At 34.5% G+C, this 21,999-nt stretch overlaps 1 protein-coding gene across 2 annotated transcripts in view; it reads right to left on the reverse strand.

Annotated features, from left to right (window-relative positions):
* PLPPR5 (phospholipid phosphatase related 5) overlaps positions 1–21,999 on the reverse strand; it is a 117,280-nt gene that overhangs the window by 4,933 nt on the left and 90,348 nt on the right. The window contains exon 5 of one of the 2 annotated variants that reach the window (XM_017503753.2): positions 18,029–18,163. In XM_017503753.2, coding sequence (XP_017359242.1) covers positions 18,029–18,163 — 135 coding nt within the window. The remainder of the gene's footprint in view (positions 1–18,028; positions 18,164–21,999) is intronic. The other variant, XM_017503754.2, reaches the window with a different exon arrangement.

A 21,999-nucleotide genomic window follows, 5' to 3' on the forward strand; every position in this document is an offset into this window, starting at 1 on the left:
TGATCCACCCACCTCGGCCTCCCAAAGTGCTGGGATTACAGGCGTGAGCCACCGCGCCCGGCCAAATTTCAAAATTTTAAAGTCTGTATAGCATGTCCATTTTGAAAGCTCTAAGTTCTCCATGAAAATCTCTATTATTCTATTATTCTAATATTACACCTATTTCTATTTCTATAGAAAATACATTCTGTAATTTAAAAAAATGTTACTTAAGACAAAACTGTCATGATTCATGCCATGAAACTTTTGCGATGACTGGCCAACTGGCAAGATCTGTCACTCAACAATCAACAAATAAGGGGGAAAAAATAAGGGAAAATGCAACAAGGGCACTCCAGGGAAGTGTTTGGAATTACATCTATAGGAAAACAAACAAAAATGCCATTATTAATGGCTGCTTAGTTAAGGAATGCTAAATTCACATTAATGGTTGAAAAATAAAATATATTTTAGAGATTAATAATTCTAACAACAATAGCAACAACAAAAAGCTCTAGTTTCCAGATTGATTTTGGCTGTAAGGGAAACCTGCACAGAAGGACACATTTTTCTGTATTTGCCTTAGCTTTGCAACCCAACTCCAAAACCAGTGCGCTCCAGCGCACATACGTTTATTGCCTTAATTGAAGGTGTTCACAGTGGCTTATTCCCATTATCCAGCTGAAGAGCCTGGCAAGACAGTCTTTAAAGGACCTTTCCTGTGAATTTTCTTCTTGACCATTCTCAATAGGTTGATTTCGGCACACCTACAAAATGTGTTTTACATATTACTTAAATGTTTATTTAAATAGTGACTTAATTTATTTAAAGTACTAGTTTATTTAAAGTTCTATGCTGTTACATTGTTAGACCAAATGCTGAGATTAAATATTATTCTAGTTTCATTCTTTCAAGATGATTGATGATAAAAAGTTTTGTGTTTTAATAGGAGAGGCTGTCAACAATCAGCATAGGTTTTTAACCTAAACATAAAATGGGACCTGTGTACTTGTCTTTCACGCAATGATTTATGTCTTTGACTCTATTGCTGAGGAAGCTGTGAGTTACAGTGGTCTTTGCAGACAAGTCATCTGAATGTCAAGTGTTTAAATGTAGGCTCCATCACAACTGAAATTTTGGCAAGCAGTCGAACCTTTCACAGACCCAGCTTTCTCATCTGTGAATTAGAGATAAGAATACATACTTGAATGGATTTTTATTAAGATTAAATGGGATTATATACACAAGGGTTCCTGCCTCTACTCAAACATATTCATCATTTATTTGTAGTTACTTACAAAAGCCACAGAAACAAGCTAAAAAGGCAAGTTTAAAAAAAAAGAAAGGTCAATAAATAATTTTTAATTAATTGGTTAGAATTTTGCAAATAAAACTCACTATTTGACTATAAAATACACAATTCTACCAATTTGCAATGCTCATATCCAAACAAACTTTAAAACCCAAAAAAATGTTTCTTACAAGATTGATGCAAACTCATTTGGTGACAAAAACCTGATCTGTTGTGAGGCAATTTATACTCTATGTTTTGCTGCAGAAATGCCCATCTGTGATTACAATTGCTGCTCCAGACCCTGCTTCTGTAACCGAATATACACATTCCTAAAATATATAATATTTAGAATTCTGAGAAAACATCTACCACTAAGGATTCTGGAGAAGGAATCATGGTCCAATAAATTAATCAACAATTCTGACATAGCCTACGTTGCATCAGGAAAAGACAAGTGGATGTCACAATCTTGAATATTGTCCCTGTTCATTTTGCAATTTGCTGCTTTAACTCATTCATTTGCTTCATTCATTGTGTCGTTTGAGGAGGGGAATCTGGGCAGAAGAGAGGAAAAAAGCAAGGTACATGGAGTATGTGTTCAAAGGTTCTACTTTGTCACATTGTTTTCCTTCTGGTAGGCTGTGAAGTTGGTGAGTATTTTAGTAAAGAGAAAAAAATGTTAGACCCGTTTAAGAAGAAATTAAATTCAGACTTCAAGCTGTGAAACTGATTCTAAAATTTATGTTGAACAATTTCTTGTTGTTTTAAGAAGTTAGAGACATAAAAGCTAACATGTGACAGAACCAGAGTTTTCTTGGGAAAGATGACTTTTTGGGGGAATATTAACCTTTCTGTTTCAGTTCAGAGTTTTATATTGGTTCAGTTTTTTTTTCTATTCAGAAGTTTCCTTTTTTTACTATTCAGGGAAAGAACCTAACAGCTACCTTCTAAAAGAATCTCTAGACAGCTTTCTCTAATAAGCTAATTAAACCAAAGGGTGGCAGGCCCAGTTTTTACTAGAGCATTAGCTACAGATCTTATAAAGTATTTTCAAGTCCTGAGAAGTCAAAGAAGCTTAAGGTTTTTCACACCAAATCTTTCGGGGCACTGATTCTCTACTGTGGCTTCATGCTGGAATCACCCAGGATCTTTAAGAAAATACTGATGCAACCCCAGAGACTAGGATTTAATTGGTGTGAGGCATGGCCTGGTTACTGGAATTTTTAAAGGCTCTCTCGATGATTATAACGTACAGCCAATATTGAGAACCACTGTGTCAGAAGTGCTGCTGGCCCAGGTGTATCCAGATCAAGTATTGGCTGCACATCCAGATCACCTGATATGCCTGATGTAGTACAAGTCGTTAAGGCTCCAAGCCTAGGCTTTCTGGATCAGAACGTCTTAGTGTGCAACCCAGATATCTTCTCTTTTTGCAAGCGCCACAAGCAATGGAATTATCTTTTACGCTAGTCTGAGTGCCACTGCCTAAAACTGAAGAAAAGTGATTAATGAAGTAAGCATTATCAGGGAGGTAAAATCAGTTCCTTAAGATGCTATCCTTTCACTGACAAAGAGTATCGACTAAAACATCAGTGAACCTATTCCGAAGAATAAATAATTGAATTCAAGCCTTTTGACAACAACTGCACATTATGTGTCATGCTCAGAGCTTCACAATGCATAAAGGTGTTAAGAAGACATTCAGCAAACACCTGTTTGTCTCACTGTTTTCTTTTTGAGATGGAAGCTTCACAGTGCATAAAGGTGTTAAGAAGACCTTCAGCAAATACCTGTTTGTTTCACTTTTTTTTTTTTTTTTTTTAGACGGAATCTCACTCTGTTGCTCAGGCTAGAGTGCTGTGGTGTGATCTCGGCTCACTGCAACCTCTACCTCTTGAGTTCAATCAATTTTCCTGCCTCAGCCTGCCTAGTAGCTGGGATTGCAGGTGCACACCACCATATCCAGCTGATTGTTTCTTTCACTTTGACTCAATGTTTCCCAAATATATTGACATGAAATTTCATGGAAATCTATTAATATTAATGTGTTTATGGGATTTGGTGGATGTGGGTATCCATGCACTTTGTCCTCTAAATTTGTTAACCACTCCAACTATGATAACCTTCTTCTCTACCACACTTTTATCCCATATTCATAGCTATATTCTCAACCAGTAATCACATTAGAAATGTAAAATCACAGGCTACCTACTGTCTTACCTCCCTCCCACAACAAGGTTTCTTTGGCCATGAGGAAATGTCCTGACTACTAATTTATCCATCTGCTCCAGTCTATCTTGCTCCTTATGAATTCAGCTTCTTTTTCACTCCTTCTGGACCCCGTGGTTGATCATCTGATCAATCTTTAACAGCATCCTCACGACTCTTGCCTGTATCTCGACTGCTAACAAAACCATTGCACAAGCTGGATCCTCCACCTGGAACATTCTTTGCTCTCATCTTCACTTGGCTCACGGTCCTGCAGATGTCCCCTAAGATAATGTTTCTAGCATTGCTAAGTTTAGACAGGTCTCCCTTTACGTGCTCCTCCAGTATAGCCATCATCATCTTCTATATATGATTACAAAATTCTCTCCCCACTAGAGATACCATAGTACCCCATATTTGATATTTGTTATGTTTCATATATTACAAATCTGATTATAAATAAAATTTAACTATACATAACAACTGATGATAAGGTAACTCATCAGTAAATTGTATCCATGGCTTGTTTTATATACTAATACTTTAACCTATAAAATTGGCTTCTTCTTAGTTATTTAATTTTCCTTTCTTAAATGTTTTAGATTTGCCAAATAAGCATCCTAATGCTACTTGACAGAGAAGAATCAGAGGATGTGGATAACGGGCCAAGTACATGATACATTTTTGTTCAACCAGGAGCTGATTAAAACTCCTCATTTAAAGCTTGTCTGTTTTCACAAAGAGGCACCAGTTGATAAAAATCTGAATAAGCTACATCAAGATTCAATTTAGAACCATTCAAAATCATAAGGGCCATTAGAAATGACACAGATAACTTGGAAAATTTTTATGAAGGCATATATTTTAAAATATATGTTTTATATTTTAAAAACATATATTTTAAAATATATGTTTACCATACAACCTGGCAATCTCACTGCTAAGTATCTAAAAGAAATAAAATACATATATTCACAAAAAAAAACGTATATGAATGTTTGTATTAGCTTTATTCATAACTGCCAAAGAATGGAAATAACCCAACCTTCAACTGGTAAATAAATAAACAAACTACGGTACATCCATACAGCAGGATACTACTCAGCAAATAAATAGGAAAAACCCAGGTTGCAGATGCATGTAAAAATTAAGTCAGACTCAAAAACTCAAAGTGCTATATTCTGCATCAGTCCATTTATATAACATCCTGAGAATGGCAAAATGCTAGGAACCAAAACAAATCAGTGGTTTCTTGGAGTTGGATACTGAAGGAGGGCTGACCACAAAGGGGAAGGCAGGAACATTTTGGAGTCATAGAAACATTCCCTAACTTGATTATGGTGATAATTTCATGATCGTATGAATTTGTCAAGACTCATAAAACTGTATGCCAAAAAAGGATAATGTTACAGGATGTGAATTATGCTTTAATAAATTCCAATTTTAAAAATTGGGACCACCAGCCATAACATGAATGAAGTCTAAAGGCCAAGACATGTCTAAAATTTGATTTGTCAGTTATTAAATTATTGTTTCAACATCTGGTTGTTTCAGTACAAAAGAAAACACAAAATAAGTTTATTGAAAAATATTCAAAAACATAAATTCAAATTAGAACTTTATTTATTTTTGGCCTGTAAGATTGGTAAAGATCATGAAGAACAATGTTCTCCATTATGGCAGAGAACAGAAGGATATGAATTAAACCAAAAGCCTTAGGAGTGTTCATAGTCTTAGCTTCAGCATTTCTATGTCTGTGAATTTATTTTGTTATTAATTGAGCTTACAAAAATATATGTTTAAGGAACATTTATCTTAATATTACTTATAATTGTGGAAAATTGGAAGTGGAAGCAATCATTTATGCCTAACAAATGTAATGGTTAGATAATTTATATGGATTATAATTTTAAAAAATATAACATTACATTATGCAGCATAGTGATTATGATTTTGAGCTCTGAAGTGACAAATATGGAACATATTTCTGTGAAAATGGAAAGTAAGGATTCATATTCTTGTTTCAGAACACAGGCCAGTTGTGTGACCTTGGGAGTATTACTTAACCTTTGTCCCTTTCTTTGTAAAATGGAAATAAGACACACTAAAATGACTTCACATATTTTATATGTGAAGTTCTCTGCATAATTCCAAGCATCTATTAAGCTATAATTGAAGATTTGCTTTTAATATTATACCTGAAATGACTGTTATATTTATGGATCTGAAATCATAGCTATGATGCATTTTTATGTGAATAATAGCATTAAAATATACAGGGAAATTCTGTATTCAACACCAACCCATTCACACATTCATTGGGTCTTGAAGGCTGTTTTAAAAAAATGTTTCCAATGATTATTGTGGTGACCTCATAGATACTTCCTATTCATTTTTTGTTTTGCTTATTCAGATTTTCAGATCATAAACAATACATACAAATTATTTCCTGATTGCTTCTTTAATCAAAACTATAAAAATTAAACTATGCTTATTTACCTAGTTTTAGTCAAATAAAATTTTATGTTTTTTCAACAAAGAGCTTTCACAGTACTGTGATCCTCTGATTGATTTTGAAGGCCCTCCATAATGTCTTCAGGATGGTCCCCAGCAAGGGAACAGACTTGAAAAAGAGGGAGATGAACGTCTGGGATTAGGTTCCCATCCATGTGTAACTAATTATGTGTGCATTGGAAATGGTTTTTAAATCTGTCACTGATTATTCTCTCCTTAACTAATGACTGAAGAATCTCATAATTTAAAGACACAGCCATAAATTCTGTATTTATTCACACAAATGAAATGAGAAAGTTTTTTTTCTATATTCAAAAGTAATTTACTGAAAGATGCTTTTATATAAGGCCTGTTAGATAACTGAGGGGAAATGCTGGCTTTTATTCTTCATGTAGTATATCATAATTCATAAATGGTATAGAAAAATAGATGCTGAATATACTGGAGTACAAATAGGAAAATGACATATGGCAAAATAATAACAGAATGTGCTAGTATTTTTAACCTACAATGTTGATGCCTGTTGGAAATTTTTAAGCTTCTAATTTCAATTTACTTTTTTTAAATAAAATTAAATTTAACAAATGAGAACACAGTATAGCATGTAAATATTGATTTACTTCAAATATTTTTCATGAATGCTCAAAGCTTACATTAAGAAAAATGCCTAAATATGAATATATTTAGTTCCACTAACTATTCCAATAGCTAATCACTAATAAGATTGTTTTGACAAGGTCCTATATAACATTTATATTACAGTTCAGCAGCTCTGTAAAACAAAGATTTGCATTATAGAAAATCAACTGAATCTTAAATAGATTGCCAGAGTTAACTCACGCACGACTTCTGAAACCTCAAAGGAATTTATCACAGGAAACACAGTAATGTATAATCATATTTGTCTTGGCAAGAAACCACAGGATTGTTTTGCTATTGCTACGACACTAATATATGCAACATTTTATACTACAATGTTTCCTGCATATGTGCTATGTATGAAATAGACAATCTGTATAAACTTTTAAATCCATTAAGTCTTTGTATGGGAGTATCATAGTATGAAATTAAAAAAAAAAAACAAAACAATCCCATTGAGGAAATTATTATTGCGGGAGGGAATTAACTTGTGTGAAGCATTCACTATGTGCCAAAAAGTTTATCTGTGATGTGTTAACTCCAGCAATTATCCCACAGGGAAACCATCATTGTATCAACTCTATTTCTATCGCTTCTTCAGATAAGGAGAGGAGGAGTGATTTGTCTAACTACACCTCGTTATTATGCAGCTGAACCACCAGGCTTCAAACCTAGCTGCAAAATCCAAACTCTCTGTCCACCCATCACTCTGAATAAATTTCAGTTCATGCTTCACCATGACCTCTGCGATCCTATAAAATCTGCAAAAGAGTCCATCAATGTAAAGTTCAATTCCTTGGGTCACTGTGAAGTCTTTTAGAACATTCCTATCCATATAAATTTTTTTTTTTGCAATTGCCTTGGGAATTGAACATGGTAATTTTCATCTGTAACAATACATACTCATTATAATATTTCTAGATTTTTGGAGCTATCATCACTTCTTACCACTTTCATTCAGCTGGTGATTCTGTTAAGAAGGGTGTGTTTTTACACGATGAGCTTCATTGGGTGATACAGGTTGGTGAAAAGCCTGTATCCTAAGTACAAAACTGAATCTTGTAAATTATTCCTATCATTACTTTCCCTTTTGTTTTGGCAAGAGAGAATTCCCTTTGGTTCAATTGATTGATATAACAACAACCTAAGAAAAAATAATGCCTGGGTTTGGATGGAAAAAATTATTTCCTCATGAAGCATTTTCAAATTAGCCAGGAGTGGTTATTGTGGCCTGCTGTAACTGCCGTAATTAAACTATATGGATATTGATTTCCCTTAGATCTACTGGAAATATCCCATTTTCTATCAAATCCTATCTATCCTTGTATTTATTTTTAAATATTTTTGTTCCTTTACCAGATAAAGACTCTTCCTCTATATTTTCTATATGGCATCAGTTAAAATGGATAATTCATACATTATCTCCATGTGTTTACCCATGCCAATCTCATAGACCCAGCATTGGGCCTTGGAGTGAAAATAAGCACAGGTAGGAGAGAGAGAAGGACTAAGGAGATCAGTGCTTTGCCGTTGGGGTGACTGCAGTCTGACCTATGATGATCATCCAGAAGGGATGCCAATGCACACCTTCTACATTAGTTATAAATGAGAGGAATCAAGAAAGGACAGGAAAATGCCATAGCTAAAGGATCAGCATATACTATGGGTAGGGGAGAGGGATGGTTTTCTTAGTGACACTCTGGCTGGGAGCCCTTTTCTATTGTAAATCATGAGGTGAGATAAGTCCTCTAAATCAGCACTTCACTAACAGCAGACTTTGCCAAATAACATCTAGACAGTCAAAATGGCATAATATGGTTTGGTTTATTGAGATTTAGTAAGCATCATCTGTAGCATTCAATTGGATTCTTAAAATAGCCTTTCAGATTCTTTTGTAGTTCCATGTTGCTCTCCTATTCTCCTCTCTGAACAAGCCATTTCCTTCCTTAAAGTCCTTTTTGGAAGGTAACCAATTTTTGGTTAAGGAAGACCTTTTTGAAAGGTACCCAATTGCTTACAGATAAGAATCACCTTCTTAATGTTGCATAAAAGAGCCTTCCTAACCTTCATCCAAAGTCACACAGAACACTTTTCCTTGTGTTTATTTCCTAATTGTATTTGCTCTCTACTTATCTGCCTATTTATGAACTTTACCAATTAGGATGTTTTCTATATTACAGTCAATCTTTTGACATGTGTGTTGTTTATATTTTATGCTTTGCAATTGGCCTTTTGTAAATCATTTTAAACTACTCTTGGTAACTTGTTTTTTAAAATGCTTGAATATGTTTTCTAGTTAGCAATGTCAAGAAAGAAGTAGTGATAATGAGTCCCACCTTTATGAAATCTGGAGAATCTTAGACTTTTATATTTTGACTGATACTATCTAGACATTGTCTCATTTTGTCATCTAATATAATTTTCTTTTCTTACATATCTTCTCTTTAAATTTTATAATTTTGTACTGTTTCTGTTACTTTATTTTACCACAGTTAAATCTAACTAGTTTTATATTTAAATGGTTTCTATTCTTTCCACCAATTCATTCATATCCTAATTTGATCTCTAGATGCTGGTGTATTAGTTGCTAAACATTTTCTGTACCTTTTTCAGAGCAATATAATTTCTGAATTATACTGAATTCTTGCATAGCTGATATTTTTATGATTATTTTAATACTTAAATGACTTTTGAGTGGAAAAATAGAGTTATGTTACACACTAATTCCTTGAAAATTCTGAAGACATTATTCCATCTAGAACAGATAGAGTAGGATAGATCTTGTATCTAATGCTATGCAGACAAAAGTCTGAGACCAGCATGCTATCAGCCTTGGTAAGTAAACTACTTTTTCTGCCTTGTGGTTGTTTTGTATTAGTTTTCACTAGGTAATATTATCTAGTATATAGCATATACCTAGTATACAGTATATATATGTTTACTATATACTATATACAGTATACAGTATGTATATTTACTATATACTATATATATACTATATATATTGTAAATATATCCTATCCTAGTATGTGTGTGTATATATATATATATATATATATATATCCTAGTATATATACTATCTAGCATATAGAATATATACATATATACTATATACTAGGTATATACTATATACTGGGTATATACTATATAGATATACTATATGCTATATATATACTATATACTATATATATATATATACTATATACTAGGTATATACTATATACACATAAATATATATATAGTATATATAGTAAATATATATAGTAAATTTATATATATACTATATATAGTATATAGTCTATATAGTGTATATATATACTACCTACTAAATATATATAGTATATAGTGTATATATACTATATATACACTATATATATAGTATATATACACTATATAGACTATATATTATATATATAAATTTATATATATAAAAATATATATATATATATAAATTTATATATATATATAAATATATATAAATATATATATGATACTATATATATTTATATAATTTTATATTTATATTTGTTAGTATTATAAATATGTATATTTATATATAGTATTATATATAGTGTATATATGGTGTATATTTACAGTATATAATATATAGTATATATATATAGTATAGTATATAATAGTATATACTATTTATTTGGAAGAAAAGTTCCTTTAACGTACATTTCTGAATATTGCTATTGCCTCATTTGTCATCCTCAGATACAAAGATTCATATGTTAGGTTTCTGTTAATTCTCATGTTCTTTTATTATAAAACCTGTCAGTAATATAACTGACAACTTTTTCCAGTGTGGATTTTATTCTTTACGGTTTCTAGCACAGTTTTAATCCCACCATGGCAATATTTGTTTACTTATATTACTTTCCTGGTTGTGTCAGCTATCTTTCATCTGACATTCATTTCACATGTTTTCTTTAATTTCCTTGACTGTGGAAAGAAGATGCTATCTACAATAAATTTAATTAAATTTCTTGTAATCTGTTTTTTGTTTGTTTGTTTGTTTGTTTTTTGAGATGGAGTCTCCATCTGTCGCCCAGGCCGGAGTGCAGTGCCACATTCTCGACTTGCTGTAACCTCCACCTCCCGGGTTCAAGTGCTTCTCCTGCCTCAGCTTCCCAAGTAGCTAGGACTACAGGTGTGCACCATCATGCTGGCTCATTTTTGTATTTACACTAGAGGCAGAGTTTTGCCAAGTTGGCCAGGCTTGTCTTGAACTCCTGACCTCAACTGATCCACCTACCTTGGCCTCCCAAAGTGTGGGATTACAGGTGTAAGGCACCACACCCAGCCAAATTTCTTGTAATCTTTTTTTAAAAAACAAAACAAAACATGCCCTATCTATTAAAATAACTCTTTCTCTCTCCTCTATGTCATTTTAAAGGATTTGAGTTCTTGTCCTGATTATTCATGCTTGAAATAGAATGATTTAGCTCAAGTCATTTTCCTAAAATGAGTGGGAAAGGATTCATCAGCAATCTCTTAATGATAACCATGAATCGCTAGGGAATCCTCCACTTACATCGGAGCAGAAGACCTGGAGGATGTAGTTTTTTATCATCACTTTGATGATTTACCAGTCTGAGTGGATTGTGAGAAGAAGCTAAGACCACGAGCATTTTCAGGAAGGTCACTTTGTTTCTACACAGTTTCATTCATGCTTATATTTGTTGAAACCAGAAAGACTACTGATTAGTTCAGTCTACTTCTGTTCCATGAGTATGTGCAATCCTTGGAGGCAGCTTTTGGTTTTGAACGAAGGTAACTCCCCATCCAGGGTGGGGCACCAATCCAGTTCAGAAAAATTTTCATTCATCTGTCATGAATCCCTAGTGAGAAGCCTAATCAGAGGACAGCTTCTTGTCTGAGAGCTTTCTTTGGGTATTTTCTTATTTGCTAACTCTGTCTCAAAATGGTGTTGATCCAAAGTGTTGAGATGTTCTCTAAATGAAGCAGACTCCTTATTCTCTTAGAGATTGCTCCTAGCTCTCATTCTCACTCTTTGGAATTTTGGGACATTATTGAGGCTGCATAGAATTTTAGCTACTCATACAGCATTGTAATTCTTTAAGAGCAAAGAAAAAATGGAATTGTCCCTTGGGGGATTTCCTAAAACTGGATTTATTTATACTGTATCTAGTCAAAATCCCAAAGCTATTTACTCTAACTAGTTTTCACTCGGCTATTAAGATATTAATTCCTACGTTATTTTTTATAATACAGGAGTGTAAAGGTAATTAAATGTAAACGTCTCCATCTCTATTTCCTAGAAGGAGTCAGACATTTGTTTCTTGGACTCCTAAGGATAATTAATAGAATCTTTTTGGAGATGTCCTGAAGCCAGCAACACTGATGCTTTTGTTTGAGATACATGGGCCATTGAAGACCAGAGCCAGAAAAGCATGAATTGGAGAGAAAGAGGTGGTTTGACCCACGAGGAGATTTGACTCCCTGGGTCCTTGGTTGGATGAGGGCTTTGTGGTTCCTGTAAACGACAAGCACCTGCACACAGCTCACATGAAAGGCCCCAGGGCTAATGGTACCTAAAATATGAATGGCTGCAGGTGTCACAGAAAGCTGAACCCTAGGCATGAAGGTGTGAGAGATACCACCAAGATTTCCATGCACAATTTGGCAGATAAAAATAAACCAAACACTTGCAGAAAGGTCACGTGAGTCCTAAGGAAGTACAGGGCTTAAAATGACCCTGGGACAGTTTTTCTGAGGGCCTTTTGTCAATCTGAACATAACAGTAGTCAATCCAATGAGGAAGCATGGGAACGTCCTTAGAGAGCAGCTTAAATAATTGAATAAATTTTAAAAAGATAATTATTTTCAATTATAAAATTATTCATAATTGGTATAGTATTTCATTGAACAAAGGAGAGGAAGGAAGGAAGGAAGGAAAGAAGGAAGGAAGGAATGAAGGAAGAAAGGAAGGAAGGAAGGAAGGAAGGAAGGATCAATCAGGAATGTGGATAAGGTCATGGTCCATGAATCTCAGTTGCCTCCTTAAGTTTAAGCATTGCTCTGACTGGTGTCTGCTTCTCTCTCTTTCCACATGTTCCTTTCTATGCTACCAAAGATAAATAGATGGTATTTTGCATAATTGATTTTTTATATATAAGTATAAAGTTTTTTTAAAAAAAATTTCAACATATATTGGAAAACTTTCCATGCCTTGATTTACCTCATCCATTTCGGCTGTTAAATAATAATAATGATTGTAGTTATGATTATTATGGGTTTCATTGATACCAGACGCTGTTTTAACTGCTTTACCATTAACTTATTGAACTCATATAATGATCAATTTATGAAAGAGAAAACTGAATCACCAAGCATTAAATGAGTTGCCTAAGGTCAAAATTATCCAAAATTCTCAGCTAGTTTGTCTCCAGAACTCATGAGCAGAAGCACTACACTACAATTTCCTGGACCTCATTGATTTAATAATTCACTACTCACATACATTTAAGCTTTTCATGATTTGATATAACAAACAGCCATGATGAAGTTACTGGTAACCTGAATATTTAGTGAACATTGGGATACAATGGGCCGGTTTCCACAGATGACTAATTCTTTTCACAAATCAAATGTAATGAATGTTCAGATACACTTGGCTTTCAGAAAAATCAGTACTTTTCCTCATAAACTGTGGTAATTAACTATATGACAAACTCCCTATAATTAAGGGATAAATTGCTGGCATAAAAATAAAGAATGCTTGCATGCTCTAATTACACTGCAGCTTATAGTTTATCAAACATGTACTTTGAACATAAAAGGTTATGTAAGTACATAACTTCTAAAAGAAACCCTCTGCCTTCTCCATACAAAAGTGACAACCAGAAAATGACAGCTTGGCTTAATAATGCTAAAACTCTTGGCCATGCTTGCAGACCAAACTTTCACACAGGGCTCCCTTACTCTTTTCAGAGGTTAGCTTTAAGGTCTAATGTCACTCTCCAACTATCAATTATTAAGATCAAAGTACTGGGAAGAATTTTGCATTTACTTATTAACCAGTATGAACCATGATGAATGCAATAAGGTGAGTACTCAGTGACATTGACAGGCTCTTGGAAACCAAGTTTAATTGGAACGAAGTATAATGAAACCAATTTGACCATAGGCTAATTGATATAAACAAGAATTAAGTTTCTATGGCCTATTTCTGGTTGCAAACTTCTAAACAAAGACCAAAACGCTTCTAATATAAAACATTGGAATAAATGTAATTATAGATACATTTAAGAAAGATTAATAAAAACAGGCACGATAATTATCTGTCCAATTATTTTGTTTCAGGGTAGCAGGTGGCCAGAGCCTAGCCTGGCAGCTCAGGGCACAAGGAAGTAACAGGCCCTGGGCAGGACATCATCCCACGGCAGATGCACTAACATAACGCACATCACATTCACCCACACTGGGACCATTTAAACATGCCGCTTCACCTAATAGGTACATCTTTGGGAGGTGGGAGGAAAACAGGATAGAAAAGCCATGCAGATATGGGGAGAACATGCAAACTACACACAGACAGCAGCCCTAGCCAGGGAGTGATTTTTTTTTTCTCATCAGTGTTGGAAAGAAATGATATTGAATGAAATAATATAATTTGAAGACCTGCTGTGTATTTATCCCAAATGCTCCTCATCACACACAAAAAGAGAAAGCTCTTGCAGGCTTCCATTACGTGACAGCCTTCCTCCCTTTCTGCCTGATGAACACCAGTACATGTCCTCTCAGCAGCACCGTTCCAAAAGCAAGCCTGAGATGTATTCTTGGCACCTGGCCTCATGATCATCCCATGCTCTGTGTGAGTGCAGGGGGAAGGACTTGCACTGTGCAGACAGCATTCTGCCTGGGAACAGGAATAAAAAGATGGGAGTGTAAAGTTGGAGCTCAGCAGGGTGTGGTGCCCAGGCACTATATGAGTAAGGGGAGAATCGAATCAGATTCAAACCATTTTTATTTCCTAGCTATCAGAGTGAAAACAAAGCGCATAAATTGGTGATGACAACAAATTAATAAAGGAAACATGCCACTTAACCTACTATGTACATGAATACATATACTAATGAATACTCATCTCTAGCGATTTATAGATTAATAGAATATTTTCGCTTTTACCATCTAATATTTCAAAACTCACTCTAAATAAAAATAAACTAGCATAACATCAACAAAAAGAATCTTTTAAATAATTTAATAGATACAATGCTGTAATGATATATATGAATATTTGGCAATGTTAGAAAGCTACCAAAGAACAGCCATACTAATAAATGTTAAAAAGTAGAAGGCTGTGATTATTACTGAAGTTAATTTCAGAGGTATTCAAAATGAAAAGGTTATAATAGTTACCCTGACCATATTATTCAAAATATGTCTAAGATCTCTTCCTATAATTCACAACCTTTTTTTTTTTTAGATGTTAAAGATGGGCCCAGGCTGGAGTACAGTGGTGTGATCATAGCTTACTGCAGCCTTGAACTCCTGGGTTCAAGCAATCCTCCTGTCTCAGCCTCCTGAGTCTCTAGGCTACAGGCACATGCCACCGCACTTGGCTTATTTATTTTATTTTATTTTTTGTAGAAATGAAGTCTCACTATTGTTACAGCCCAAGCTGGTTTCAAATTCCTGACCTCAAGCGATCCTTCCACCTTAGCCTCCCAAAGCGCTGGGATTACAGGCATGAGCCACTGTGCCCCAGCTAAGTTCCACTGTTTTTAATCTTTATTTAATAAAGTAAACAAGATCTAATTTTGTACAGATTATTCCATTTTTAAACATATTTTCTTATAAAGGTATGTGTCTCAAAATATTACATTGTATACTTTTCCTCAGCTGATTATCAATGATCTGGACTTCGCAAATTAACCATTTGGAAGTCCAGTTTTCTTAACCATAAAATGGGAATATGCATTATAATAGGATATCAGCTAAGTCACTATAGAAAAAAAGTTAAAACAATCCAGTGGCTTAGAGGAGAAAGTAGTTCACTTCTTTCTCAGGACCATCTAGGCTGGGAATATGAACTCCGCTCCATAAGCTCATCCAGGAACCCAGGCTGGCCGGATAGATTGGTCACAATCACACAGTGATTTCCAAGGTTGCTCCAGTCATTACCTTTCCAGTTGGTAAGAAGGGGTAGAGAATGGTATTTGTCCTTCTGCTCACATTCCATTTGTCTAAACTTGGTCTCATGGTTACACCTAACTGCAAGGGAAGCTGGGAAATATAGATTGTAGCTAAGCAGTCATGAATGTAGCTAAAATTAGGGAATTCAATTACTAAAAGGAAGAAGGGGAGAAGGAATACTGAGTATTAGCAGTTCTTACCATTATAATAAGGACCATGTTTAAAAATTGTTGTGAGGGCTGAGACTGTATTTGTAGAGCATATATAAATCATTAGCACAGGACTTGCTACATACTGACAATCATCATTAAATGGAAGTTATTATTAGTGTTAGTATGTTACCATTATTAAGTACTTCTATTCTTACCTAAATGCTTGAATTCTCTCTAAAGTATCATGGACAAGCTATTTTTTCGCTATCCTGGAGTTCCTATAGTAAAAGGAAATTTTGTCTCTTTTAAGGCAACCATTTTGTTTTGAGATTTTCCTTCTTTCTAGCCATTATTTGTCTTCTTACACTCACTCTCCTTTGTTTTATCCTAATTGTGATCTCAGGCACCCTCCAGAACAATTCTCATTTCTCTGTCATACAAAAGTCCTTCAGATTCTTATGGGAAGCTATTGCTTCTTTCATGAGTTTTCTTCAAGCACTTTTTTGTTCCTCCAACAGTCCCTCATAATTCATGATGTTGAGTAAATCCACCATCCAAAGACATTCATTCACTTATTTAACAAATATTTATTGAGTGCCAACTATTTTATTGACGCCCACTTTAAAACTGTTGTCAAGATCAGTACACAGTATTCAAAGTTGGTCTGGCCAGAGCCTAGCAGGGCACACCATCAATCCCCTCATTCAGGGTATCATTTTCCCCAAGTGGGCCTTAAGATCATTTAACTCTTTTGGCAGCCTTATCATGCTATTGACATATGTTGACTTGGTGCCTATTACACCCCAAGCCTTTTTCATTTGTGCAGTTAACCAAGGTGTACCTTCTCTACACGTGAAGATTTTAAAAAATCCGAATACAAACTGTTTCCTTTATTTCTAGTTGATGAATTGTATTGTATTGCAGTCTCTGAAGAATTTTTATTCTTTCATTGAATATGTTAATTATTTCACACAGATTCACACAATCTGAACACCTGATAAGCATGTGCTGACTCTTCAGCTAAGTTATTGATCAAAATGTGGAAGTCAAAGGACAGAAGAGAAGCCACTAGTAACCCTCAGAGCAATCACTTAACTAGTTACGAATGCACATAACTGCACAAGCATTTAGGAAGTATTATCCTATGTAGTTCACAAGAGTCTCAAGAAAATACCTGGTTTCTGTGCTCACTGCCATGCCCAATGAGGCCTTGGCTTACCAGTCCAAGTGCTACCTTCTGGCTTCATTCAGCCCAACGGAGCAGAATCTCCCTGATGAGGAGAGCACGATTGGTGTTTTCCTGATGTCAGAACTGTGTGCACTGAGATTCAACAAATTTTTATTGAACTGTAATTGTGTGCCAGGCATTGTACTGAGCACTTTCTTACATAAATGGAGCATGGAAGACATGGAATATATTTTGTAAAAAAATGCATATATCCTCAAGTAATTAACTGTCTTATTTGTCCTATGTGTGAGACCAGTACACAGTGTTCCTTATTTAGAAACTATGGCAAAGTGCTAAATGGTTTTCCCATACAGGTACTCCTCAGCTTTTAGCATGAGGAATACAAACAGATACTTTATTTTATTTTGTGAGATAGAGTCTCACTCTGTTGCCTAAGTTGGAGTACAGTGGCATGATCTTGTCTCACTGCAACGTGTGCCTCCCAGGTTCAAGCGATTCTCGTGCCTCAGCCTCCTAAGTAGCTGGGACTACAGGAGCATGCCACCATGCCCACCTCTTTTTTCTATTTTTTGGATAGAGATGGGGTTTTTCCATGTTGGCTAGGCTGGTCTCAAACTCCTGGTTTCAAGTGATCTTCCCGCCTGGCCTCCCAAAGAGCTCAGGTTGACTGTAGGCCAGGTGTGAGCCACCGGCGACCGCCCTACAAACAGAATTTTAAAATGTGATATATATTTTTCTATTATCTCTCAGTGGCTAAATTATTGCTAAATATCACCCTACACCCTGAGGCTAAGTAAGTCAACATAAACTGTGTGGACATGTTCCAGATATACATACAGGAATATAATTCATTTGCTCTAGACATTTAGAATTTAAATTGTGAGTCACCTGTACAGATGTTACCTTTTCCAAAGGGCTTTCTACTCGAGGAATGCTGATCATTGGCATCTGTGCCAGATTATCCATGTGTATATGTTCATTTTCTGCTTGTCTTCCTTTGAAATTATTTACCACGCACACGACCTAAAATTTCAGAAAACAATTAGAGTTAAAGCAAAACTGTGCTCACAGTGGCTTTCACCCTTGAGGGGCTTAATAAATCTAAACATTTAAGAAAGTATTAAAATTTCTTAAATGTTACATGTATATGAATTTATATCCAGATTTACTGTATACATTTATTTAAAATTTATTGTATAAATTTTAAAGCCACTCCAATGTAGATATGTTCAAGAAAACTCACCAGGTAATATGTAGCTCACTTAATTATGACAATTTTATTATTCTAAAATTTTCATTAGATTATAGTCAATGCTCAAATCAATCATAACACCATAACCTTATAAAAATTCATAGCAAGTTAACCTTTTCCTAATATGGCTAACCTACAACTTAATTTAAATGCTAATTATTTTTCTTTGCTTCAGTATCATCATATTCATAATAAACCTTCTACAATTGGCACTCTTTAATTTAGTAGCATCCCTAATTAACCTAGTTTACCGTCTATTATTGTGTCTCATATATACCTGGTATTCCAACAATAGCTTACTGAGGCTACCACTGAAATAGAAAACCCTTTACATAAAGGAAATTGACCCTTGTTTCAATTGATTTTATCTCACAGGTGACAGAATTTGAACTAAACCAGAGGTTCTCATACTTAATATGCATAAAAATACATTTCTGGCATTGTTAAAAATGCACATCCCTAAGCCCTCCCCTAAAGATTCTGATTTAGTAAATGAAGAATGGGGCCTGGGAGTTGGCACTTGAAAAATGCATTCAAGAAGCTTCTAATGCAGGTGAATCATATTTAAGAAATAATGAAATCATATTTAAGAAATAATGAAATCATATTTAAGAAATAATGAAATCATATTTAAGAAATAAACATACCAGGAAAATTATTTGCTATTGTTTGGTTATACAATAAAAAAGATATTATTGGGAAAGTTATTCTTGAGTTTTCTTTACTGCATTTCATATTCTATTACAAATCAAAATACAGGTCTTACTTGCAGCTATAACCTAACATTCATTTTGTAACGTAGGTACTTAATATATAATTATACATTTACATTTCATATTTTCACAAATGCTACATTGAAAAGCCTTTTCTTTAGTAGAGTTGGTTGCTGAATATTTTCAAAGGCCAATTAGATCTTGGTTGCCTTTCATTTTTTAACTATAATTTACGAATCTACAAAATAATAACAAGTACTGAGACTTTATGTCAGAAAAAAACTTCTTTGCAAATTGTTACATACTTATCCTTCCACTTCCCAGAAGAATTACAGATTAGAAAATTAGATCAAAGCCTGATAATTTGATACCTCAACTTTGCAGTTGCCACCAAGATCATTAAAGTAAGGGACAGTAAAGGCTTGGAGATGGGTACTTGATAAGATTGCTATCTCATGATGTTGCATAAGCCCACAAAGGTCTAATAGATACTAGATTGCTCTAGAGATAAGGTAAGCAAATTTTATCTGTAAAAAGAAGATAGTAAATATTTTTGGCTTTACAGCCTTACAACCTTTGCAGCGACTATTCAACTCTGCCTTTTTGGTGCAAAAGCAGGCATTGACAGTTTATAAACAAATGGGAGTGTCAATATTCCAATACAACTTCCTTTACAAAGATGGGCAGCAGATCAAATTTGGTCTGTGGGCCACAGTTGGCTGACTGACCACTGCTCTAGAGTACAAAGGAAATAATGAAGAATTTTAGCCAACAATAACAACAATGAAACAAATAAGCAGTTTCACACTCATTTCATGAAATCTGCACACACATACAGATGTTCCTTTTCAGGAGTATTATAAATTATTGGAAAATTGGGAAGATGAATAACATTGCTAATAATTATTTTGAAGTAAACTTGTTAAAGTAACTGTACATAAGTATATGGAACTCATGAGATAAAGGAAAGTTCATCTAGTGTCCATATGGGCTTCTGGAATTATAATTATTTCATATTAATTAGGTTTTGGAAACTCTTTGAAGGATGTATTGATTATCTCTTTGCCTTAATAAAGGATCAGGGCAATGCCACTGAAGCAGCTGAGAATTTGTATATGAAATAGTTAAGTGACTAACGCATAGCAGACACTTATTAAATTGTATCTACTAGCATAATGATTATTCTTATTATTTTAATTTTTAGGAAGGAAATGACCTAATTTTCTCCAGAGTTATATTCCAATATTTAATAAGACTCATCTGCTACCATTTACAAGTAGGGAACAGATGTCCTGTTTGTAAAAATGCTGATAAGAATAAGCAAGGGACCTGGTTTTTGATCCTGAGCATGCCTGAGTTTGTTATGTTATTGGACAGTTCTCAGGGTGTCACTTTTCTCAATTAAAAAGTGAAGAGGTTGCAATCGATCACTAAGTTAACTTCATATCTTTGGCTGGCAAAGGTATGACAATTCAACAACTACTCAAAACTAAACTCAAGATCTGGCCCCCTCCAGCATTCACTCCAAACTTAATCTTTTCTCTGGATACTTTCAAAGAAAGGCAACGTGCCACCCCATCCCCAACACCTACCTCCACCCCAATGCAGCTGCACAACGCTGAAAACTTAAATTAATCTTTTACGTCTCTTATACTTGACCAGTTACTGAATCTGCTCAGTATTACTTTCTAAATATATCGATTTCTTGTATTTGCTTCATTCTACCTCCTCTACCAACTCCAAAAACTAAGCAATCACCACTTGTTGCCTGGATTCCTACACAGCTTTCTAAACTGTTTCTCTAAATCTAATCTTGCCCCCTCTTTTTCCACAGTAATATGAAAATGATCTTTCCAAATGCAAACTGGATTATGTTACCCCTTAAAGCCATTCATGGCTTGGCTTTCCATTTTTCTTAAACTGTTAACCCTGGCCCAGGCCCACTGTTGCAGCTTTCCTCTGTTTTCAAAGTACTTTCTGTTCCCTTTCACTTACTGCTGTTTGGATACACCTCATGTCCACTGTCTTTGGATGCCATATCTAACTCAGCCATGATGTCTTATCTCAGCATCATTTCCTCGTGGGTGCATTCCTTGAACTCCTACCTGGGATGGTTTGTTTTGTTTTTGTTTGTTTGCTTTTTGCTCACATGGAGCTGTGATTCTTTTTATCAGAGCCATTAGTAAGAAATTAAACATCACTTAAAATAATACTTTGATTGATGTGTCTCTTCCAAGTTCCACACATGCAGAGCTGCCCCTTTTTGCTCACCACTGTGTTCCCACTGTCACAGTGAATGAACAGATTAATGAATGAACATGCATCCAGAACAAAAATTCTCAAGTTTTCTGATGTGATTGTATAATTTAATATTACTTTGCTTTCATACATTCTATTTTTACATTAGTGACTTCCATCTGTATAACTGTCATAATTCTATTTTCTCCTACAAAGATGATATTTTCTTTTTCCTTAGTGATGAAAACTTAATCTGATCCATTCTTATTCATTTTCACTATTTGTGGCAAATGAAACATAATTATTGCATGGGGTTAAGTGCATGGGCCTTGGGGTCAAACTGGTCTGGATATTAATCCCGGATCTCTCAGCTACTACCTTTGTGAACATGGGCAAACTACTCCATATAATCAGGCCTCAATTTTTTTAAACCTGCAAAATGAGGACAATAAAAATTACATTTTACTGATCTGTTCTGAGGGTTAATTGCATTAATGTGGTAAAGAGCACCATAACTATTATTGTGATATATGATAACATAACAAGCTATTGTTGTGGCTCAATAGCCATTCTGCCTGACGCTGTCATATATATAATAATCAATCTACAACTATTCTTCAACGTGTTTGTTCTGTATTTTGATAAGTATAGGGATT

This window comes from Cebus imitator, unplaced genomic scaffold (assembly GCF_001604975.1).
Source record: "Cebus imitator isolate Cc_AM_T3 unplaced genomic scaffold, Cebus_imitator-1.0 Scaffold314, whole genome shotgun sequence".
In the NCBI taxonomy this organism is placed as follows: Eukaryota; Metazoa; Chordata; class Mammalia; order Primates; family Cebidae; genus Cebus; species Cebus imitator.